We start from the raw sequence: 23,405 nt of genomic DNA on the forward strand, positions 1-23,405 counted from the left end.
CCCAATGTCCTGCTCACCGGCGTCTGAAGTTCCACCACCTTCTCTCCCCAGCTGAGCCCTCATCCGAAATCTCATTCACTTGAGTGTCGATCCCCTCCTCCTTGCCAAACCCAGTAGCGGTGGCAGAGTCAGTCGGCACAACACTCAACTTAGCCGCCTCCTCCGCAGTGAACGTCCCATACTTGTCCTCCTCATCAAACTCGCCCAAATTCGGCAATGGGAACACGAGATTAGCCAGGTAAAACAGCACAAAAGAGATGAAGAACCCCACGAAGAACGCAATGTAGTACAACTCATACACCGCATCGGGCGCGCTCTCGTCCTTCTCCGCACTCACAATCAGGCCCCCGATCGTGGGCGCCCACCCCGCGATCCAGCACGGGATCACGCGCCAGTTGACGCCGTGCCAATACCAGTAGTCGGAGCCCTGCGGGTGGAACAGGTGCGACAGCTTGACCTTGCGCGCGCGCAGGACGAAGAAGTCGCAGACCATGACACCCATGATGGGCGCGAGGAAGACGGCGAAGGAGTTGAGCACCGCGACGAAGGTGGCGGCCTGGTTGATGAGCTGCCAGGGCTGGATGATCCAGGCGGCGAAGAAGGTGAGGAGGGCGCCGCGGCGGATGTCGATGTAGCGCGGGAAGAGGCCGGCGAGGTCGATGCCGCCGGCGACGGCGTTGGAGCAGACGTTTTCGAACATGGAGGTGAAGGCGAAGGCGAGGGCGAGGAAGAAGACTGCGGCGCGGGCGGCGGAGGAGCCTTCGCCGTCTGTTGCGGGTTGGGGTTAGTGGGTGGGACGGGTGGAGGGCGTTTCCGTGGGGGCAGCTTACGATCCATCATGACCATCAACAGGTCGGGAGGGTTCCAGTAAATGGTGCCGTAGATCTTCTGGCAGGCTGCGGTGGTGACCAAGCCGCCAAGGCAGACTAGCACGCCCGTGATCCAGTAGACGGACACCGTGCCGATGATGTAACCATTCTTGTCCTTTGCGTAACGCGAGAAGTCGCTGCTGTTCGTCATGCCGGCAGCCTTTTGACCGATGGCTTGGTTGATGCCCGCCATCATGAGCCACGAGACGCTCCAGCGTGAGCTGGTAGAGACACTCTGGCCTTGGTAGAATATGGGACCGACACCCTTTGCGACGGTGAGCGACCAGATGAGCAGGGCGATCATACCGGCACCGCAAGCCACGGATGAGATGAAGAAGGGCTTCTTGAAGCGCTCGGGTCGGATGAAGAGGAACGGGATGGACACGACCCAGAACACGATGAAGCCGATGAGCTCATAGGTTGTCGTCGGGGTGCTGGCGCTGAGGGTGTTCGGAATCTTTGCGAAGGAGGGCCAGATGGCGGTGATACAAACGCTGTTGTGTATTGTCAGTATTTAATGGCCGACTTCTTCGGGGGTGATCCTCACGTTACAAGTTTGCCGCCATTCCAACCTGATCACCCAGTCAGCTTTACCCCCTCTCGAACGGGCTCAGAGGTACTCACATTGCAGTGCGTTCCAGATGAAATTGAGCAGAATACGCTGCATCAACGGGATATAACTCGCCCGGAAGCCCCACGTGTACCGGTTCTGCACCGTGAATCCAATGTGCCAAGTCAGACCACACCAAGCAACAAGAATCGCGAACAAGCAGCAAAGAGCTCGGGAGACGACAATGACGGCCATGGCCTGGCCGACCGAGAGGCCTTGCGTCAAGAACGTGTTCGGGGTCTGCCATGTTGCTACGTTGAGTGAAGACCTGGCCGTCATAGTCAGTTCCGCGCTCAAAGTAGTTTATGTTTTGCGTCGTACTGATACTCACAATGACCAGGAACCAAAGAAGTTGAACCAGCCCCAGGTGCGACGAGACGGTGGCAACGGGATCAAGTCTCTGTTCGACCAGGCGCTGACCTCCTCGTGCCGCGACTCGTCAGACTTGAGGATCACGGCCTCCTTGACCCTCTGAACGGTCTTGTTCGTCATTGTTACGCCGAGGAAACTAGGATACCTGAACCTAAGTCAGTCAGACTGGAGCTGGAGGGCGCCGGCCGCATGATATACGGTAGGCCGCCATCTTATCTCGGTGCCCTCAAGCAACCCGTAGATCTTCCGATGCTTTCGGCTCTCATCCAAGTCTTGGCGTCGGCTCCATTCGCGATGCAGCGCCGTTGCGTCTTCGTTATCTGTCATGCATATCAAGACCGATGTTCGGTAACAGTTTCCCGGGTATGCGACCCTTATCCCGCCCCAGAACGACCCCGGCGTCGACAAGTCGAGCATCAAACAACGGGCCAATGATGTGCTTGAACAGGAGTTGGGGTCTTTGAATGGGTCGCATTTTGACCCAGTCGACCGGTCAGAAATCCTGCCCCCCCGAGATAAGAACCCGAACATGTGGGGTATTCTCGCCCCCTGCCGGCCACATGCCGGTGATAAAGATGAAGGATCACTTCAGTTAACCATAGCTGTTGCAATGCATGGGTCTTTGGAGCGAATCATGAGAGCTGATTTCAATATGTATGATTCAAGCTGCTGACGGTTTTTTTTGCTGAGTGGTACATTCGGAAGCAGACTCAGGGTGCAGACCATGCAACAGATCCAATGTCTTTCGGAGGATGGAGTCAGTTGTCGGCCGGGCCCCGATGCCGGCGCCACGTCGGAGAGCGTCCGACACTTTATCTGGGCTCATTCTCATTCGCCCGTCTTATTGATCCCATGTTCTCCCTTCAACCTCTAGCCTCTGACTGTTGTCTTTGATCGTGATCTTTGTCTTGGCCCAGACTCTCACATCCAAGACAAGAACTCAACCCCGGTCAACGCAGTGCTGCTGTTTAAGAAGAAGATCGCAGCCCAAACCAAGATGTCGCCCCCGACTCTAAGAATAGGAGTCGACGTCGGCGGGTACGCCACCCCCATCCCCCAACGCTCACCACAAACTAACACGTCCAAGCACCAACACCGACGGCGTCATCCTTGACCCAACATCCTCCCCCGCCCCCTCCCGCGGCATCCTCGCCTCCCAAAAGACCAGCACAACCCCCAACCCCAGCGATGGCATCAACGCCGTCATCACCCAGATGTTCGCGCAGTCCGCGCCGCCGCTCGACCCCTCCCGCGTCGCCAGCGTGACCATCGGCACCACGCACTTCATCAACGCCGTCGTCGAGATGGACGCCGCCCGCCTCGCGCGCGTCGCCGTCATCCGCCTGTGCGGGCCCTTCTCCGCCGACATCCCCGTCGGCGTCGACTGGCCGCCGCGGCTGCGCGACATCGTCTGCGCGCACCGCGGGCTCGTCGACGGCGGGCTCGAGATCGACGGCAGCTTGATTGCGGAGCTGGACGAGGACGGCGTGCGGCGGGAGGCGGAGGCGGTGCGGGCGAAGGGGATTAGGAGCGTGGTTGTGGTTGGGATTTTCAGTCCGGTGGATGTCGTGTATCGGCAGGAGGAAAGGGCGGCGGAGATTGTGAGGGAAGTGTATCCGGAGGCGGACGTGGTGATGTCGAAGGATGTGGCGAATATCGGGTTTCTGGAGAGGGAGAACGCGGCGGTGCTGAATGCGTCGATTTTGCCGTTTGCGAGGCGGACGATTCACTCGTTTCAGGATGCGGTTGCGAGGCTGGGGCTGAAGTGTCCTGTGTTTGTGACGCAGAATGATGGCACGATATTGCCGGCGAGCGCGGCGGCGAGGTTGCCGATTAGGACGTTCTCGAGTGGTCCCACGAATAGCATGCGCGGCGCGGCGTTCCTGACGCAAAACCTTGAGAAGGAGGCTATGATGGTTGTCGATATCGGTGGAACGACCACTGACGTGGGTTTGCTTCTTGAGAACGGCTTCCCGAGACAGGCAGCGGCGTATAGCGAGATCTCAGGCGTGAGGACAAACTTTTCGTATCCTGATGTCAAGAGTATTGGTCTCGGGGGTGGCTCCATCGTCAGACGGGATGAGAACGGTGCTTTGACGATCGGGCCGCAGAGTGTGGGCTACAAGATCCAGGGGAAGGCTTTGGTATTTGGCGGAGATGTGCCGACGACGACGGATTACACTGTTCTTGCAAACCCTACAGTCCAGATCGGAAACCGTTCTCTCGTAGAGGGGTCCAGCCTGCAAAACAATCTACCCGAGTTCAAGGCCAAGGTGAAGGAGATGCTGGAACGCATCGTGGACACCATGAAGACCTCCCCAGAAGACATTCCGGTGGTCCTTGTTGGCGGTGGCGCGGTGATTGCGCCGGACTGCCTGGTTGGTGCCAGCAGAGTCATCAAGCCCGAGTGGTCCGGCGTCGCCAATGCCATTGGCGCTGCCACCGCGAGAGTCAGCGGCGTGGTTGACTCGATTGCAAGCACGGAGTCAAAGAGTGTTGCGGAGGTCATTGAGGAGTTGTCGCAGCGCGCGGTGGATAAGGCAGTTGAGAGCGGAGCTCTGAGGGAGACGGTGACGATTGCGGAGATTGAGAGTTTCCCGTTACAGGTGAGATATTTACCTCAGTTGCTTTTGGCTGCCATACTCACAAGGCTTGTAGTACATCGCGAACAAGTCACGAATCATCATCAAAGCTGTTGGAGATTTCGACTTCTCCAGGACTGACTTCAGCGACGCTACTCCAATTGCCAATGGCGTTGACGGTTTCGAGAGCGAGCCATCTGGAACCAATGAGAAGAAGCCAGAGACAAATGGGGATAGCCATGCTTCAGGTTCACAGTCGATCATCTACACAAAGGATTACATCCACTCTTACAAACCAAAGATCGCCAACAAAGAATGGCTCCTTTCAGAAACGGACCTGGATTGGATCACGATAGGCTGTTACATCCTGGGCACAGGCGGCGGAGGGTCTCCCTACCAACACATGCTGAGACTACGGGAGATGATGCGGGCAGGAGCAACCGTAAGGATCATCTCACCGTGGGACCTCAAGGACGATGATATCGTGGCTTGCGGTGGTGGGAAGGGGTCTCCTCAGGTTTCGATTGAGAAGCCCTATGGTGACGAGTAAGTCATGGCTTCCACCACGCCCGAGGATTTGCTAACGACTTCGCGAAAAGGATCATGGAGTCCCAAGTAGAGCTCTACAAGTACCTCAACACCAAGCCAACGGCCGTCATCTCCCTCGAAATCGGAGGCGGCAACGGACTCCAAGGTCTCATCCTCGGCGCCAGCACAAACCTCGACATCCCAACCATCGACGGCGACTGGATGGGTCGCGCGTACCCCATCTCACATCAAACGACACCAGTCGTGTTCGAGAAGAAGGCGACCATGATACCCTCATGTATCTCGGACGGCAACGGCAGAATTATGGTGCATCCTCCCCTCCCTCAACCCCCTCTTTCCTCCAGAAGCTGACATTTAGACTTTCCACAGCTTATGACGAAAGCCCGCACCGAGCTCGACGCAGAACGCGCCTTCCGCGCCGCCCTCTCGCAGATGGGCTCCCACGTCGGCTGCGCCAAGGGCCCCGTCAGCGGCCGCGACACCAAGTCCTGGGTCGTCGAGAACACGGTCTCGCTGTCGTGGCGGATCGGCCGCGCGGTGGCGCTCTCGCGGTGCAGTAATACGGTCGACAGGGTCGCGGAGGCCATCGTCGACGAGGTTGGTGGGGATGAGTCTGCGCGCGTGCTGTTCCGCGGCAAGATTGTTGGCGTTGAGAGGGTGACGAGGATGGGTCACGCGTATGGCGAGGTCATCATCGAAGGGGCGTCAGCAGATGGGAAGGGGGTTGAGAAGTTGGTGATTCCGTTCAAGAATGAGAATATTCTTGCGAAGAAGGTTGATGCTGAGGGTGGGGAGGAGGTGAGTTTTGGTCTTTTTGGGGAGGCTTTCGGGATGTTGCTGACTTGTTGAACAGATTCTCACCATCGTCCCTGATCTTGTGTGCGTTATCGACGCTCAAAACGGCGAGGCCCTGGGTACACAGGAGTATCGGTATGGTCTTCTCGTGGTTGTCCTCGGCATTACTGCTTCCGAGAAGTGGACCTCGACGGCCCGAGGTATCGAGATTGGCGGGCCGAAGGGCTTTGGCATGGATGACTTGGAGTATGTGCCGCTTGGCAAGTTTAAGAAGCCGAGGAGTGTGATTGAAGAGTATGGTGATACTGCATGAGCGATCATGGCGATTTAGACTAGGTAGTTTGCCATGACCAGGGCGAACAATAGAGCTTTCCAATCACAACACACCGGCTTCGGTTGCAGCTACGGAGTGAAGTGGGATGAATCAATTCGCATAGCCTGCCAACGTCGCAATTCGAAGACAGGGACGGCCAACTACCGTTCCAACGGCCCCCATTGATCGGTTGTTACCTCGGAAATATCTTTTCGGCTGCTGTCTCAGCATCCACACAAGTTGTCTCTCACCGGCACAGATCGAAGAGCAAGTCCACGCGCCGTTGGAGAATCGACAGGGCGTTGGCACGTCTATTCGCAGCCAATTTGACAAGGGTGTGATAACGCCACCGGGCTAGTCCCGCAGGATGGTGTGCTGAGGAGACGTTGGGGTAGGTCGGGAGCTTTCATCCGCATCATTGCATGAGCAGCATCCATTGACCTGTGAACAGCTCACCACGGAAGTCTTCGGAGATTTCAAGCGCGGGGCGTCGTAAGCGAATCAGAAGAATAAACGGATGGATTCAAGGAGAGATAAAAAGGCGCATGCAATTGGGAGAGAAAAGAACAAAAAAAAGTCTAAAACGTGACACCCCGGCTCCGTACTGCCGTCGACCACGGAGCACGACATCGGCGCTGCGGGGCCACCCGATCGGCGAACCCCACACTCCAATTACACTGACACTAACAGAGTGGTGGTGGTGGTGGTAGTGTCTCGCGTCATCGGACGAGCAGTCGCGATATGGGTCCCTGAGCACGCCATCTGTTGCGTCGAGCTCGACAACCCCCCTCGAAACCCTTCGAATCCCGCCATTCCGGTGGTTTGGTTCGCTGGCGATAAAGGGGCGCAAGGCCCCCGTGCGACGTCAGAGAGTTTTTTGTGTCAAAATTTGGATGAGGGGTAACAAACTCGATCTCCGGCTCTGCTCATACTTATAAGTGTGTTTCCCTTCTCCAAATTGCTAGGTGCATTCGCATCAGATACTCAACTTTGCCCCTCACTGTACATCTTCTCTTTCTCTTTTTTTTTGATACCCCAGTACTCAATACGCAACCATGGCGCCGGGTATTCTCGTCGACGAGCCTGTTGAGGTCAGCTCCTCCGGCCCTTGGAAGGGCAAGAATGATGACGCTCCCCGCGACATCTTCCCCGACGGCATCAGGACGTCGGGACAGCACAACCCCCTCTACGACGTCCTGCGCCCGTACGAGGAGTTCCCAAAGGAGATCACGGGCCGCACCGTCTGGCACAAGGAGGAGTTCGAGAACAGCCCCGAGAAGTGGACGCACCGCTTCACCCCCGAGGAGGTCGAGGAGCTCGGCCGCACATCCGACGAGTTCATCGCCAGCGGCACCCCTCTGACCGGTATCTCCAAGGTAAGTCGTCGATCCAACCCCGGCAACGCCACTTAGCAGTTGCCTTCATCTTATCATCTTCCCCAACAGCCATACTAACATCTCATCCCCGCAGAGCAACTTCCCCCTCCCCAAACTCAGCAAGGCCCTCACCGACCTGCGCGAAGACCTCATCAACGGCAAGGGCTTCATCCTCTTCAAGGGCTTCCCAGCCCAGGAATGGGGCCCGCACAAGACCGCCGTCGGCTACATGGGCCTGGGCACGTACCTGGGCTACTTCGTGTCCCAGAACGGCCGCGGCCACGTGCTCGGCCACGTCAAGGACGTCGGCGACGACCCGACGCAGATCGACCGCGTGCGCATCTACCGCACCACGGCGCGCCAGTTCTTCCACGCCGACGACGGCGACCTCGTCGGCCTGCTGTGCGTCCACCGCGCCGCCGAGGGCGGCGAGAGCGACCTCGTCAGCATCCACGCCGTCTGGAACGAGCTGCAGCGCGCCCACCCGGACGTCGCCGAGCTGCTGACCAAGCCCGTGTGGTACTTTGACCGCAAGGGCGAGGTCTCCGAGGGCCAGGAGCAGTGGACGCGCCAGCCCGTCTTCTACATCGAGAACGGCGGCCAGCAGCGCGTCTACTGCAAGTGGGACCCTTACTACGTGCGCTCGCTGACGCGGTTCTCGGACAAGGGGATCATCCCGCCGCTGAGCCCGGAGCAACTGCACGCGCTGAAGACGCTCGAGGATACGTGCCAGAAGCTCGCGCTGCACATGATCCTGGAGGTGGGCGATATTCAGTTCTTGAGCAATGCGCACTTATTGCACGCCAGGACGGAGTACAAGGACTTCCCGCCGCCGGCGCCGAGACGCCACTTGCTGCGTTTGTGGCTGTCGACGCCCGAGACGGAGGGCGGGTGGGCGCTGCCGTTCCCTGATAGCAAGGAGAAGAAGCGCGGTGGTATCCAGGTGAACAACCAGCCTCCCACGGCGCCGCTTGACGCCGAGTAGATGGTTGTGGTGTGTGGTGTTGCATGAGCGGTCTGTGTCTTGTCAGAATGATGCATTATCTTTTAGCGTATCATGGTGTGTGATCATCTTCAAAGAAAGATGAGGGAAAACGTGTCTTTGCGCCGCCAACACTCATAGAGTGTTTGGAACATACAAAATGTTAAGAGTAGCAAATTTTGAATGAACAAAACAGTTAAACACAACTTGTCGGACTCGCCGGGCACTTCACCTTATTCCATAGTGCATCCTCAAACCTTCATAGTGAGATGTCAATGCTGATGTGAATACGACTTGCGAACGAAATGACATGGAGACAAATCGTGCCCCGCGATGGCCAGTGACAAGGGCAGCGTTCTGGATTCCGTCCGCCGGGCAACTCCTCCGATTCCGTTACTTCGGCGAAGTTCGCCACGGGAAACCGGCGGCAAAGTCAGTTCCCCGAGTTCCCCGCCCAGTTTCCTGGCAATCGCGTGGTTTTCCGGTCGCGCCATCGCGGGGTTCGTCGTGCTGCTGCGACAGCGATGACCCCGCCGGGAAATTTCGCGAAAGCGTCTGCGGGGCATGTTTGTCACTGTTTTGGAGGGGTAAAAGTCCCCTACAGGCGCTGATGGAGGGGCAGCAGCAACGACGAGTTACACGACGGCATCAACATTGCTGCTCTGCTTTTGCTGCAAATCATACCCGGACAAATTCCTTTAGCTTGGTCTCTTACCCGACAACTCAACAATAATTGTCATAACCTTCATTCAAAGAAATCGAACGATGTAATGGCCATCAGTTCTCTGCTAAAGTCGTTAGCTTTCCTTTATCGATAGCGGCCTGCATGATCCCGTTGCAGATAACGGTGGGCCATCGTTATCCACCCGCCCGCGTTTGCCCCTCGAGTCAGCTCTCACGTCTTGGCCTTCAACCATCCGACGTCGCTCTCCTCACGACATCGCCAATGTCTTATTTAAGAGACGGCCTCTGGTCACTGCTGTCTTTGATCATGTCTCTCTCACTCAGCATCCCATTTCCCTTTCTCCTTTGATACCCCTTTTCCACAAAAGACACTCACAATGGCCGCCGTCCTCCCTGAGCCGTTCGCCTCCATCCCGAGGGAGAACTTCCTCTTCGGCCCTTCGCCCATCGAGCCCCTCCCCCGCATCTCCAAGGCGCTCGGCGGAAAGGTCAACGTCTACGCCAAGCGCGAGGACTGCAACTCCGGCCTGGCCTACGGCGGCAACAAGACCCGCAAGCTCGAGTAAGCTCATCCCTCTCCCCCCTTTCACAGCTCCCATGAACTAACACATCCCCCAAGATACCTCGCCTCCGACGCCCTCGCCCAGGGCTGCGACACCCTCGTCTCCATCGGCGGCGTCCAGTCCAACCACACGCGCCAGGTGACCGCCGTCGCCGCCAAGCTCGGCCTCAAGGCCGCCCTCGTCCAGGAGCACTGGGTCGAGTGGGAGGACCCCGTCTACGCCAAGGTCGGCAACATCCAGCTGTCGCGCCTCATGGGCGCCGACGTCCGCCTCGACCCCTCCACCTTCGGCATCGAGCACAAGAACACCCTCGCCAAGCTCAAGGAGGAGCTCACCGCCGCCGGCCGCAAGCCCTACTACATCCCCGCCGGCGCGTCCGACCACCCCCTCGGCGGCCTCGGCTTCGCCCGCTGGGCCTTCGAGGTCGTCGCCCAGGAGAAGGAGACCGGCGTCTTCTACGACACCGTCATCGTCTGCGCCGTCACGGGGTCCACCATGGCCGGCATGGTTGCGGGCTTCAAGCTGGCCGAGAAGACGGGCGCGTCGCCGAAGAGGAAGGTTATTGGTATTGATGCGTCTGCGACGGTGAAGCAGACGTTTGACCAGGTGCTGCGCATTGCGAAGAACACGGGTGCGAAGATTGGACTTGAGGAGGGCGATATTACGGAGAAGGATATTATCCTGGATGAGCGCTTCCACGGCGGCATCTACGGCGTGCCGGACCAGACGACCATTGACGCCATCAAGTTCGGCGCGAGCACGGAGGGCTTCATCACGGACCCCGTGTACGAGGGCAAGAGTCTGGCGGGCATGATGGCGCTGATCAAGAACGAGGAGATTCCCGCGGGAAGCAATGTGTTGTACGCGCACTTGGGCGGACAGCTTGCCCTCAACGCCTACTCTGGCATGTAAATAATGACTTAATGCGAAATACCCCTGAAGTTCAATGCCGGTTCGATTCCCGTACTTGATATGATCCCTGCCCTTCTTACTCGCCGGTGTCCGTCATTCTTCGTCGCATATGCACGTCGACACACAAAGCGGAAGTAAGGGAGAATGGCCTGACAAACGATGTGTCCTACGATACCCAGAAATCGGCACGCGTTGTTTTCCCAAGACGTCGTACGCCCTTTGATGGCCGAAGGGCCTGTACAAACGCAGTCGTCACCCCCAAGTAAAGAGACCTACCTACGCCGGTCCAGCTGACAGCTTGAGACCTCCCACTGAGGCGTTCCAAACCCCATGGCTGCGCTTCCATGAGAAAGTCGTCTGGTCGTCAATGGAGCTCAGTGTTTACCACAGCGTACATGGATCAAGTCACTGGAACGGGACGGCGACTAGTGATGAATCATATTATCTTAGAGACTTTTTCATGTACGTAGGAGAGGAGTATTAAGGTTGGTGTACGGTGGTATGAACCCTAGGGTGTGCGTGGCGTGAGAACACGAGAGCTCCAACGACATCAGATAAGCATAAAAAGAAAAGCCAACCCCCCAGACCTGGCCGCTGCCCCCATCTGAACTGGATACCCTTCCGGCCCACGGCCCCCGGAGTCACTGTCCCTGACTTGCACTCCCTGCTCCTGCTCTCTGTTTTCGTTGCTCTCGTTGCCGAAGTATTTGGTTTGTTGTGTGTGGCAGCAGCGCTTAAGTCAGAGTGGATACCGACTCACCAGACGGGCATTTGCTGTCGACTCACGTTCGCGGGATTGCTGACATTCACTGCGAGTCTCCTCGAAAGGTGAATTATAGAAACTGGCGAGCAGCGCCTCGCTTGCCCTCTCGATGTCTCGCGTACCGCACTGAGTATAGACAGCGCTCAGGCTCCTTATGCGGGCCCGTTAGAACAGTCTTGCCGGCATCGTGATGGGATTCACATCTAGCTAGCACTAAGATCCAGCGTACTGCCGTAGTGACGGCGCAGTAACATTGACCCCACCTTCTCTACTAATGAAACCTTGCTTAGTACCTAGCACAAATTGCGTTTACTTGCTTGCGCCTAGAATTTAGGCAGGTTTCTTGCTGTGTCGCAATATAGTCATCCCGACACGTACCAGAGAGTACCTTCAAGGTGCCGCACATAGGTAAGGTAAGGTAAGGTAAACAAGGTGAAAAGGAAAGCGGACCAGTTTCCCTAGATGTGGAGTACCGCTAGTGTGAACATCGCCCTATGCCACATCAAGGTAGGTACCTTTGTCCATCAGTCACTCCTGCCCTTCCAACGGCAAACTTCGCTCTTCAGGAACACAAAAAGGTGAGACACAAAATCCAGCTGTTTTCACTATGAGAAAGCAACAATGTTTGAATTCGAATTTCTATTCTTCATCTTTCTTTAAACGCAGCTGATGAATGCAATTTTAGAGCCGCTCTTCCTGCTATCTTCTCCGCCTTCTTTCCTCGCACGCGCAACAACCGGAGAGCATTCCGAAATCCCTCAGTACTCTCTCTGCACTCTACAGAGCCGCCAGGTCAGGTCATTCTATCACTCTCGTCATAATCGAACACGAACAAGACACGCACAAGACATTGCCCTCCATGTCCACTGATTCGGTCTCGGACCGGCGTTCAGCAGGCCCTCAACACCCCATCTTGACGGAAGAACTGTTGTCAGCCTTTGAGTCCCTCTCCACAGAAGTCGACAATAATACTCAATGGAATGCAACCGATGTCCGTAAGTTAGCAACCGAAACGTTTCCGGACCGGAATGTTCGCATGGAATTTTTCGCATACGATGGCAGGCGGGCCCAGGTGAGAGTTGAGAAAATCATCAACCCGCAGCTCACTCCCCGACAGTGCATGATGCAGATCAAGAACACCAACTTCACTCAGTCCGGCCCCAGAGCTCAGTGGTATTGGATAATGGAAATGATGTTCAAAAAGTTCCACCCCATCGGCTTTGCAACTCACGGCGGCCATGCCATACCACTGGCTATGGCATCGATCCTGGTCCGGTATACCTTCTGCCTCATGGCTTCAACCCCAACAACCACACCGGACAGCGACTTCATCACAGTTTGCTCGGAATCAATCTTGACATCGGCCTTGAAATTTGCGACACAGACCCAGGAATTCCCATCAAGATGATTAACACCGGATCCGACCATGTGTTCACCCCTCCTGAGACAGGCTTTGTCTTCGCCCAGATTGGATCTCTGCGTGTCTTTAATGGTACCAACGGCTGGCCCAAGAAGGGCGAGCCATTCAACGACGCATACATGCGCGAAAGTCCATGGGAAGAGACTAAGTTTGGAGTTGTTGTCCGGATCGATAATGATGGCAACCCAGGAGCGGTCTACGTCATTTACAACTTCTGGGCGCATGGAAAAAACATTGAGGCGAACGACCATTTCCGACCTCCTGTCAGGAACCACAAAAATCAAGTCCTCCCCCACGTTGGACAGCTTCACCCCAAGTGCAACCCGGGCGAGAACTTCACCGTGGCCAAGATTGCTAACAACATTGCGGATCTCATCCCCAACTCCGAATCCCAGTCATCCCTCCTTGTCTTCAGCAGAGAGTTCGACTTCAAGGTTGTGTCAAAGGAAGAGTGCCACATCGGCCCCGCCAAGCAGATTGACCACAACGGTAAGAGCTATCTCTTGCGTGATAGTATCAAGGGACCGCAGACGCGTTGGGGATGATCTCCAGAGCCAGCGAATTCAATCTCAGCATTTCTTCTACCGCTAAATTTCAGGGGCGTCGCAAGAGTCACAAGACATCTCGATGCACTTTCTCGCAACATTCCTGCACTCAGTCATGCGAACTTCACGCAATGTCATGCCCATCAACAGCAACATCCGCATGATGATCAAACATGACAAACTTTTGTAAGTCTGATGGAAATGAGTTTCAAACTCACTGGTGAAATCTTTCTGACAGCTTTCTCCAGTCTTTGAAATGTTTTCCATTTCTCTTCACACGATGATGATACCCCTCTCCGAGAGCAGCAGTCAGTCCGCGGACCTTGACTCTCAAGACTAGCGCACGAACAACCACACACATGGGCCATGACCTTGAAGATACAACCACCAGGACGATATCGAAGGCGACTTGGGGTGGCTCGACTTCTGCAATGGGCGGGACCAGAGAAGGATGCTGCGACGTTTTGGACTCGGTGGACTGGACGGCGATCGGATTTTCGCAGCCTCGTCTTTACGTTTTGCTTTTCCTTTTCTTCATTCCCTTTTTCTCCTCAAATGAGTCACCACAGGATGTCTTCTCGCCTCGGGCACATAGCCTTCGCCAAGACCACGCAGACTTCATTTGGCTCATTCTCTTCCTATGGACACACCACCCTTAATACTCCTTCATCGCATTCACGGATCCATAGACAGTACTCGATAGCAAACAGAGCCAGACCTCACAAATGCATTTCATTCCTTTCCGACGTGATATTTGCCATGTTCTGTCCAGTGTACAAGAGTTTGCTCAACCGCCTCGCGGTGCTTCCAGCCGCAGCATCATGACGACCGCACGAAACCAATGGCCAGGCTTCCTAGATCAACATGACGAAGCTTCGCGCACTCGAGAGACAGGCAAAGCCTACTCAGCCGGATGATGCCTCGCGCTAGCCCGTCATTTGATGCTCTTTCGTTCTCCGCCTCGACTGTCGCCGCAGCAATGGCGCGCTTCGCTTCGCGTAAGTCATGCTCACCAGGCGTCTGCTCCTGCAACCTCGACGACGCGTATCTTCTCCTCCATGACCTTCACAAAGCATCACTGAGCCTTGTGCAGGCAAAGAAAACAACAAAGGACCCGATTGAGAGACCTATGACACCGGCGAGGGGTCTCAATCACTTGGCGCGAGCAATCTTTGATCCCCACTCGCTTGCCATGGACCTCCTGAAGGACAGCTTTCTGCGCTCTTTGTCGTCATCATTTGTGGTTTCTAAAGTGTGTCACCGTACTCCTGCAAGACTTTGTGGCTCATCTGCCATCCATCAAAGACATGGTCGTAAAGCTGCCTTGGGGCTGGTCGGAGTCCGTGTTAGGGCAGGGTGTCTGGATCGAAATGATCTTACGCAGCTCCAGTATTCGCCTCGTTGTCGGCTTCAGGATATGAGCTGTCAAGGATGCTGTTTCTGTAATTTGAAAAGGTCAGGTGTATTCAGTAGCAATAAGACTCTTAAGTCATAGCACGGCGGTGGCCTGTCCTGGATGGATGTACATAGAGGTGATCCTATTTGGATATTCCGGCCAGACTTTCAGCCCGTTCGTTCTTCCATAGGTTCGGGTTTCAGCGGGTGCTGCTGCCTCTGACAGCGCGGCGCGATACTGGTTATTTCTCTGGGCTGCCCGTCCGCGCTGGACCCCAAATTCCCTCACGGCCTCTCATAGCTCTTTCTCGGGACCTAGCCTGTAGAATGTGCCTTCCTCAATACTCTTTAGTCGAAGCTTTGAAATGCCCGGACCAGGGAGGGGCTTGCCTTCCGCGCACATTCGCCCGACCCACCGCAATACGGTAGCGAAGCAATACTTGAGCAGGTTGATCGCAGCGGCATTGATGACAGCAAGCTGTGACCGGTTGAGAGACAGCCGGACTACGTCGCACGGCTGCAGACCGCCCTGATCCTTCTCTAAACAGAGATGCAACTTGAGGCCGGCGTTTCCTGTGATCAGAGGGTGTACAGAGGCAGTCTTGCTAATGTCGGCGTTAAAGTTCGGGTTGACGAACCGCACAATCGTTTCCATGTCCGCGGGGAGGGGCACCGTCCACGAGTTGGTTATTTGTGCTTTTGTGAATTTGCACAAGACAGGGTTCTGGTACCACATAGAGATGGGTTTGAAGCAGTTGACTTTTGGGCCGGCCCGGTGAGCAGCGGCATCCATCTCCTCCAGGATGGCAAGCACGTCTTGGGTAGCGGTTTCCGCTTCGTGGGAGTCGTAGTATTTCTCGATGTTGAACCAGTCGACTTATGGCTTTTCTGGACTGCTCGTAAGATTGGTGTTATCGAGCCATATGTTGAAATTGTGCATCGCGGCCGGGGAAATGTTGGATCCTGTATTGCGTCAGCCCCTTCCTCCGTTGGCCTGCGCCTGTGTCAGAATCTTCAAGCTGGTTTGCTTACCTAGGTGGCATCTCAACGACCGCATCTGGTCCGCATGAGACGGTAGAGCACATCGTCCCACGAGTCAGGCGCGCGATCTTCAGACGCGGAACGAGCAAGCTCCTGCAGCAAGTTTCTGATGTGCACGTCTACCCGTTTCTCGTGCTCTGGGCGGTAGTGTTTGATGTCCCAGTAAAAGAAGAGAAACGTGTCACTCCATCGCATAGAACTCATTTTAGGCAAGGGGTATCCTGTCGGTTGATAGTGACGAAGGAAGAAGGAGACGAAGGAAGAAGGAGACGAAGGAAGAAGGAGACGAAGGAAGAAGGAGACGAAGGAAGAAGGAGACGAAGGAAGAAGGAGGCCAAGGAAGAAGGAGACGAAGAAGACGATGCTCGTCAAGAAGGAAGGGCTAGGTACGTATGATGGATTTATACTGACCGAAGAGGTACCTAGGTAGGTGGGCGTTTTTGTGGTGGAAACCTTCGCTAACCCTGGTGTCGCGATAGGCAGGCACGGAAGCCTGACTCTCTTGACGAGAAAAATACTCTGAGTGCGACAAAGACAGCTGAGATCTCAAGAACACGTAAAATATTCAAATCCTTGCCTGGCCTATCTCCGATTTAAATATCTGATGTGCCTTTCCCATTCTGATCCGTTCCTTCTCTCAGCTAGCCCGTCAGCGATAGAGTCTCAGACTTGGTAGGAGTATCAACCCCGTCGCTCCAGACTTCCCCTTTTGTTGAGATGTGTCGCAGGCCAAAGTTCTTTATCGCTTCCCACAACTCATAATTCACTCTCAGCGTGTTTTCTGTGTCCGAAAGAGGCCATTCTTCGAATCGCCGGTCCAAAATATCGCAGAAGGACAGCAATCGGCCTGTCCGGCACATCTCGTCGACCCAGAAGAGCATAGTTGTGAAGATGCGTTTACCAAGGTTAATCGTGCGTCTGTCGGCACAGAACTTGTAACCATCGGGGGACAAGCCATGGGCCGGAATGCAAAACCGATCGTGGTTATAATAGGGTCTCAACTGCGCCATGTCCCCGCTGGCAGTATGTTGAAGTACAAGGCGGAATGCGTTCCCCGTCAATCTCGCCGTTGGAAATAGATTGAATCCTGTAATGTGATACTGGCAGTTGCCTGTTCGGCACCCATTTCGTTTGCACCTGAAACTTTCCGATCCGTACTTCCAGGCGAGAGTCAAGATCCGATCTACATGCGTTGGGAGCGGCAATGTCCAATGATCTGACCGGTGCGCATGCCCGAACTCGTTGAGAAACGGGTTTCCCTTCCATGTATTAAGCCACTGAAGTGGCTCATTTCTACCATGCTCGTAGGATGTAACCATGTGTTATATGAGGTCGGACACCTTTTCTCCGGGATGCGGGGCGAGTTGCCGGTAAATGATGGGCTCCAGGGCCAGCCAATCAACATATGGTCGCGAACGACGGGGTTCGCCTACTTCGAGCAACAGCCAGTCGTACCTACTATCTACCTGCTCCAGGTCGGTTCTGGAGCCTGCGGCACGTCAGCGCATTATTTAGCGCAATGCGGGTTGGACCTTATACCTAGAAGACATGCCAGTGATCGCATAAGATGGCATAGCAATGTATCCCGTGATGAGGGGTCCTGGCTCGACGTTATGTTAGGTACTTTGCTTTTGAAATAGTCTATGATCAGGCGCTCTATGTTTTCAGCATCGACCGGTCCATATCGCCGAATATCCCAGTAGAAGAAGAGAAAGGAGTCCATCCAGACGATGGCACTGAAGGTAGATCGATAGTAATCCATGATGTCGCGGCTAAACATTTCGAATCGGGTGTAGAAGAGCAATCAGTGGAAGCGGGGACGCGCTGCTTTATGTACTAAGCGTGAAGCATATTCTATAGCGGGAATGGATTCCATAGGCTAAAGCTAGAATACAGTTTAGATTGTTGAACTCTGACCTAGAAGCATCAATCGAAACAGCTGGTGTCTCCTCCGAGGCTCCAATATCAACGAAGCTTTGTACAGGGTACTCCAAGGTTACAGCGATCCTAAATCACCCGTAGACTCTCTTTTAGACGACATTGAGGACAACAAGGACGTGAAGAATGACGAAAATGCAAATGCGGCGACAATAAAAATGAGGACTATAATAGCAGCGACAAACATCAAGAACAACGAGGACAAGAACAGATAGCGTGAAAATAACGAAAAGAGAAAAGAAGAATTAGTCTCACGAATAATCAATAAATTTATAAATGAGAAGACAGAGAAATACTCTCCAGAAGTAGTAACAAGCAAAGCTGAGAAACGCAGGTAAATCGTGGCTTCGAGGAGAATACAGGCAATCGCTAACCTTTCTAGACATGGGAGCCAATGTCAACCTTTTGGCAAATAGCTTGAATGGGTCTTTGACCTCAGTCATCCAACGACAAACCGCATGCTTAAAGACTTTCCCATGAGAGGCATACCTCCCCCATGCGACTCACGTAGCGTTCTTTCAGCTTACAGTGGCCATTTCCTACTTGTATTGGGTCTTGCCTGAGAGACGGGGGCTTGTGAGCGCATGATTGGGTGTTATTGATAAACGGCGAAGTGTCTTCTTGCTGAAGTTTTCAAGTCAGCATCTTGGTGGATCATCTATCTCATGAGCATGTCACACGAGTTCATCTAAGCTCATTTCATATTACGCATCTCTAGGAGAGAAGCCCGTCACATTGATTCTCGTGTCTAGGCCTCTTGATTGCTGATCCACATGCGACTTCACAAGTGTTGAGCGAAGCCTTCGGTGACATCTTCCGTCCACGCCAGTTCCATAATAAATGCCTCTAATTGCAAATCTCAACCATCAACTCGAACTATGGGAGTGCTTGACCATCGGTCTACTTGCACTTGATCTCATGATAACGCTCTACGGCCTTGGGTCTGAGATACCTGACGCTGTTCTCCCACAATCCGAAGCGGAGAGCGTCATGGTGGTTGCCGTCAAAGAGCTCCTTCTCCTCATGCAGCTACTGCAAATTTTCCTCCCTGCCTATGCAGGCAGCGAATCCGAGAACCTCACAGCTTCGAATATCTTCAGAGAGCGAGCGGTCTGCAAGTGGATCGGCGGCCTGTTCGGAACACACAGCGCAGAGTTTGCAGATTTGGTGCCCAAGCTTGGCGACGACGAGCTCAAGACATTTGGTTTGTTCATCGTTCCAGTGGCAGCCGCTGTGGTTTGGAAGTGGAGACGATTGCAACGGCGTTTGCGCGCTGCTAGGAGGCAGGAGGAAGCGGCGTTGATTGCGAGGGTTTTCCGTGTTTGGGATCGGGGAGATGGCACCGGCGGGTGAATTGCAACCTCAGTCGTGAGTTCCTTCTGAGCGGCTTACATCTCGACGAACGTGATTGAAGATAACCGCCTTGAAACTAGCTAACTCTCAATGACCAGGCCAGAATTGCCTTTTCAAATAAGGGAAGATTGAAAACGCAAGTTCAAACCTGGCCCGCTTGAGGGAATTGGGGAGGACATTCTGTGAACATGGACGACCGGCAACCAAGAATTGGTCTACAAATAAACATTATCACTCTCTACTGGAATAAAATTGGGCAACTCTCAATCTTCCTCGGATGCTACAGAAAACTGAACATGCCCGATGACCGGTCGAAAGCTCCAGCATCATGTCCAATACTCCCACATTTGGTAATAATGCCTTGCAGGGCCAATATGTAGATGCCTTCACTTCTATCAACCTCTGCTGTCAAAGCCAAATAAGATTACAACTTCCAACTATCCAAAATTCAAGCAAAGATTTGAAGATCACGTGGAATCACCCAGAACTCTACAAAAGATTGTCATCCTTTCATTGGATTTACCACACATAGGTTGTTCACTCCAGGCACTGGGTTCGTTCCTTCCTCTTTGCGCGCCTCTACTTCCTGAAAGGTGAGAACCGTCTGAACAGAGATTTCTTTCACCTCACCCTGCCCCACGCGGTGAATTTTCAGACTCACCACTCTCTTAATAAAATAATTTGCGTCGCAGTCACCACCCAAAGCTTCTTCTCCCACAAACCACCACAACAAACAAATCTCTCCCATACAACTCACAAACCACAACCTCAAGACAAGGACACACACCTACATCCACCAACACAATCATGGTCGCCACTATCGCCAGTTATACTCTTGGCGGGCTCTGGTAAGTTTCCCCTCACCTCTTCCAGCGCGCCTTCCTCAGACTCACCTGCTTGTTCACAGGATGTACTACCTCTTAGAGGAGGACAAGACCAAGCGTCTCGCAGAGGCCTACACGCCTATTCCTCTCCCCGATGAGCCTACCTACAACAGCAGTGATGTCAGCATCATTGTTCCCACCATCAACACTCCTGACGAATTCACGGACTGTCTTCGTCTGTGGCTTGCGAACCAGCCAAAGGAGATCATTATCGTAACCATTGAGCGCGACCTCCAGCGCGTCTACGATCTAGTTCGCCCCGTGGTTACTGAGGGAGATGAGCGCATCAGCCTCATGACTGCCGATGTCGCCAACAAGCGCGAGCAGCTGCTTGTTGGCATCAAGCACACCAAGGGCAAGATTCTCGCCTTGGTTGATGACGATGCCTTCTGGAAGTACGAGGTTATTCCCCACCTTCTGGCTCCCTTTGAGGACCCCAAGGTCGGTGGCGCTGTTGGCAAGCAGAGGTATGTCTGAATCGCCTCTCCATCTTCTGTCATCCTTTCTCACCAGGTTTCCAGTGCCCATATCCCCGTGGCCCGCCGCAAGCCCAACGTCATCACCCCTTGGGAGGTTGCCTCTCTTCGTTCTCTCGAGAACCAAAACAATGTCCAGGCTGTCCGATTCGCCGCAGATGGTAGCGTCTTCTGCCTCGTCGGTCGCACCCTCATGATGCGCGCCGAGATCGCCCAGGACCCTCGTTTCCAGTACGAAATCACCCACGAGTACTGGTGCGGCAAGCGTCAGAACACTGGTGACGACGTCTTCATCACCCGCTGGCTGCTCACCGAGGGATGGAAGATGTCCATTCAGAATGCTCCCGAGGCGGAGATTACCACCCTGGTCATGCGCGACAGCGCCCTCCTGCGTCAGATGGTCCGCTGGCAGCGGAACGCCATTCAGTCCTTCCTGGTGACTATCGTCTACAAGCCTGGTCTGCTCCAGCTCTACAAGTACGTCTCATCTCCCGCGCTACCTATGATGTTGTACTGATAACTTCGTAGGAAGCATCCTTACATGGCTCGCAAGCTCGTCGAGCGCCTGCTTCGCCCCATCATCGCTTGGGTCCATATCATCGCCTTCATCGTTGGCGTTTACCAGAAGTCGCCCGTCGCGTAAGTACCACCGACGTCTCCCAGCATGATCATGTACTGACATACTTTACCAGCTACTTCGTCGGCCTGTGGTACCTTTTGTCCATGATCGCCACTTACCGCGACTTTGTTCGCCGCTACTCCTGGGCGAAGGGCCACCTTGGCGCTGCCATTCTTCTCGACATCTGCTACCCGGTTGTCGACGTCTACTCTTGGCTCACCCTGAGCACCGAGGCCTGGGGCACCCGCAACGAGAACGCTTGAATGAAGACCTTGGGCGTTGATAATGATTGGCTTTGACTAGAGACACTGGGTTTGGAAAGCGACGGATCCTTCAGAATGGCTTTTTGGCGTTTGGTACTAGATGGCATTTCGCACGAGAGGAAAGGACAGATACCCTCAAATTGGTAGATACAGATTGATGAATAAACGTCTTTGACACAGACCTATGTCCACGCAGCACGCGGCACGTCTTGCTTCTCAACCACACGGCCAAGCCTCCCCGGCTCGATTTCCAGGTAATGCCAAGTCCTGAAAGCAAGTGACCCTTGAGCGCAAGCTGACTCTGCAGCAAGTCTATTTATGGTGAGCCTTTGTCATCGCTCGTGGCTACCGTACCCGGTCTACGAGCTCATGCACGTAAGACGCCGATGGGCCGACTCTCTACAATTGGAGTTGCAGCTACGAAGGGCCCAATCAGAATTTCGGCACGACCACCCAAGGTCGTTGCAACGCCCAATCCAGTCGACGTTGAGGAATGACACCACACTCCAGAGTTGCAGTCAAGACTCATCGCTTGGAATCGCCCCTGATGACTACTTACGCTGAGGCTGACATCCACGGCAGGTTTGATTACTCGAGGAACTTCTGATGTCAGCTGAAGCTGAACTCAGGCCTCACCACCTCAATTGACTTCTTCGCCAAGATGCACTGTCGCCTGTATAAGAATGTGTAACCATCGCATACTATGCTTGATTGGCTTCCAGTCGTTTTCTATCACTCGTTCGTTAAGTTCTTAGGCCGTTGCCTTAGACGAACACAGCAATGTCTCAACTCGCAATCGGGAACCCTGTTCGCTTCCAGGACTGGTTCAGCACCTTCGGCCCCAGACTCCAAAACATATCGACTGGCGTTTGCAATGAAACCCTCAATGCCTACCTCGCGGACTACCGCAACCTGAATACTCGAACCTGCGACCTCCATCTCGACTGCATCCTCACCGAAACCTCCGAATCCACAAAGGCCAAGATCGCCTCCGCTGCCATTTTCCTCGGCATCCTTCCTTCGATGCTATCAATGATGGGTCCCTCCATGACCCAACTCACCCTGCTCTCCGCGCGTCGTCCCCTCCTTGCCATTCTCATCGCCTTGGGCAGCACGGCCTTCTGCCTCGATCGCCTTTTCCACATCGAAACCCCAGCCGATATCTTGTCCATGGTACAGGGCGAGCGCTTCATACCCAGAATCCGCAGCTCAAGATGGGGCATCGTCGTCAGTATTTTGGAGTACCTCTCCATCGGGGCTGCGGTGTTCAATGTCATCAACCTAGCGGTGCGCGTTGGCGATTACACCGTAATGAGCTTTCAATGCAACATCTGGTTCTTCCCCCTCATCTGGGTCCACTCCGTCACCTTCATCTTTCTCCTCGTCGCAATACCGTTCCAATTCTCTGCCATCGCGAAGCACATCCGCAACCGCACGGGCCCAACCCCTCCTGATCATGTTGACGCGGGTCCGGAGGGCCCCGACGATACGCAGTGGACCCCGCTCCCGCCACGGGCCGAGTGGGCTTCCCCGTCCGGGACATTTTCACGGCAGAACAGCGGGACGTCAGTCTCGAAATTTATGTTGAGAGAGCTCACCCCGGGACTTCGTCACCCGTCGCTGAAAGTCGCCGAGGTACCGCAATTTGAGCCGTGGGTGGCTGTGCTGTTCGGCGTTGGCTCGTTTCTTGCTGCGTTTCACATCATTTTGGGCACCGGATGGTTCTCTTCCATCTTGTTCCTGTCACCGGGCGACGCTATCAGGGTTATCATGAGGTTCTTTGCGTCATCTGTGGTATGCAGGCTTGTTGTGATGGTGGAGTTGGCGAGTATGAAGTCGCAGGAGATGCCTCGGGGATAATTAAAAGGGATCGAGTCATAAGTACGCGCGCCTTTGAACCAAGTATTGCACCTTCTTGCAAAATATCATGATGGAAAATTGATGTGAGGGGCTTCCGGTTTATCGGGGAATATGGGAATGATAATTTCCGAAGACGTCGAGTGAAAGACTCCTGTTAACACCCGGGTGACACGGCATAGAGTTGATCTTGGTTCTCCGTGCGGGGAGCTATTACAGCGTAGGGCCTCACTATCAACAGGGG

At 54.5% G+C, this 23,405-nt stretch overlaps 9 protein-coding genes across 9 annotated transcripts; 7 read left to right on the forward strand and 2 right to left on the reverse strand.

Moving 5' to 3' along the window:
* Positions 1–13: 13 nt before the first annotated feature.
* aclS-1 (Transporter aclS) lies at positions 14–1,971 on the reverse strand (the record flags this gene model as incomplete). The annotated part of the gene is made up of 5 exons (XM_032023894.1): positions 14–768; positions 831–1,363; positions 1,417–1,441; positions 1,494–1,747; positions 1,811–1,971. The coding sequence occupies 5 exons, from the start codon at positions 1,969–1,971 to the stop codon at positions 14–16; spliced, it is 1,728 nt and encodes a 575-aa protein (XP_031879363.1).
* Positions 1,972–2,848: 877 nt separating this feature from the next.
* hyuA-1 (putative D-/L-hydantoinase subunit A) lies at positions 2,849–6,090 on the forward strand (the record flags this gene model as incomplete). The annotated part of the gene is made up of 6 exons (XM_032023895.1): positions 2,849–2,889; positions 2,939–4,457; positions 4,510–4,979; positions 5,033–5,288; positions 5,352–5,780; positions 5,836–6,090. The coding sequence occupies 6 exons, from the start codon at positions 2,849–2,851 to the stop codon at positions 6,088–6,090; spliced, it is 2,970 nt and encodes a 989-aa protein (XP_031879392.1).
* Positions 6,091–7,145: 1,055 nt separating this feature from the next.
* On the forward strand, positions 7,146–8,451 carry CGGC5_v001771 (Taurine hydroxylase-like protein SAT17; the record flags this gene model as incomplete). Its single annotated transcript, XM_032023896.1, has 2 exons — positions 7,146–7,466; positions 7,561–8,451. 2 exons carry the CDS (start codon positions 7,146–7,148, stop codon positions 8,449–8,451), a joined length of 1,212 nt encoding a protein of 403 aa, XP_031879391.1.
* Positions 8,452–9,509: 1,058 nt separating this feature from the next.
* On the forward strand, positions 9,510–10,607 carry CGGC5_v001772 (putative 1-aminocyclopropane-1-carboxylate deaminase; the record flags this gene model as incomplete). The annotated part of the gene is made up of 2 exons (XM_032023898.1): positions 9,510–9,694; positions 9,752–10,607. The coding sequence occupies 2 exons, from the start codon at positions 9,510–9,512 to the stop codon at positions 10,605–10,607; spliced, it is 1,041 nt and encodes a 346-aa protein (XP_031879311.1).
* Positions 10,608–12,774: 2,167 nt separating this feature from the next.
* CGGC5_v001773 (uncharacterized protein) lies at positions 12,775–13,590 on the forward strand (the record flags this gene model as incomplete). The annotated part of the gene is made up of 3 exons (XM_032023899.2): positions 12,775–13,279; positions 13,389–13,521; positions 13,584–13,590. The coding sequence occupies 3 exons, from the start codon at positions 12,775–12,777 to the stop codon at positions 13,588–13,590; spliced, it is 645 nt and encodes a 214-aa protein (XP_031879340.2).
* A 1,435-nt stretch (positions 13,591–15,025) lies between these two features.
* On the reverse strand, positions 15,026–15,466 carry CGGC5_v001774 (uncharacterized protein; the record flags this gene model as incomplete). Its single annotated transcript, XM_032023900.2, has 1 exon — positions 15,026–15,466. One exon carries the CDS (start codon positions 15,464–15,466, stop codon positions 15,026–15,028), a length of 441 nt encoding a protein of 146 aa, XP_031879276.2.
* A 3,161-nt stretch (positions 15,467–18,627) lies between these two features.
* Positions 18,628–19,062, forward strand: CGGC5_v001775 (uncharacterized protein; the record flags this gene model as incomplete). The annotated part of the gene is made up of 1 exon (XM_032023901.2): positions 18,628–19,062. One exon carries the CDS (start codon positions 18,628–18,630, stop codon positions 19,060–19,062), a length of 435 nt encoding a protein of 144 aa, XP_031879312.2.
* Positions 19,063–19,869: 807 nt separating this feature from the next.
* On the forward strand, positions 19,870–21,304 carry nodC-1 (N-acetylglucosaminyltransferase; the record flags this gene model as incomplete). The annotated part of the gene is made up of 5 exons (XM_032023902.1): positions 19,870–19,910; positions 19,970–20,413; positions 20,468–20,899; positions 20,951–21,061; positions 21,115–21,304. 5 exons carry the CDS (start codon positions 19,870–19,872, stop codon positions 21,302–21,304), a joined length of 1,218 nt encoding a protein of 405 aa, XP_031879307.1.
* Positions 21,305–22,084: 780 nt separating this feature from the next.
* Positions 22,085–23,164, forward strand: CGGC5_v001777 (uncharacterized protein; the record flags this gene model as incomplete). The annotated part of the gene is made up of 1 exon (XM_032023903.1): positions 22,085–23,164. The coding sequence occupies one exon, from the start codon at positions 22,085–22,087 to the stop codon at positions 23,162–23,164; it is 1,080 nt and encodes a 359-aa protein (XP_031879308.1).
* Positions 23,165–23,405: the final 241 nt, after the last annotated feature.

Source organism: Colletotrichum fructicola (genome assembly GCF_000319635.2).
Source record: "Colletotrichum fructicola Nara gc5 chromosome Unknown KSG_Nara_v1_contig01, whole genome shotgun sequence".
Taxonomy (NCBI): domain Eukaryota; kingdom Fungi; phylum Ascomycota; class Sordariomycetes; order Glomerellales; family Glomerellaceae; genus Colletotrichum; species Colletotrichum fructicola.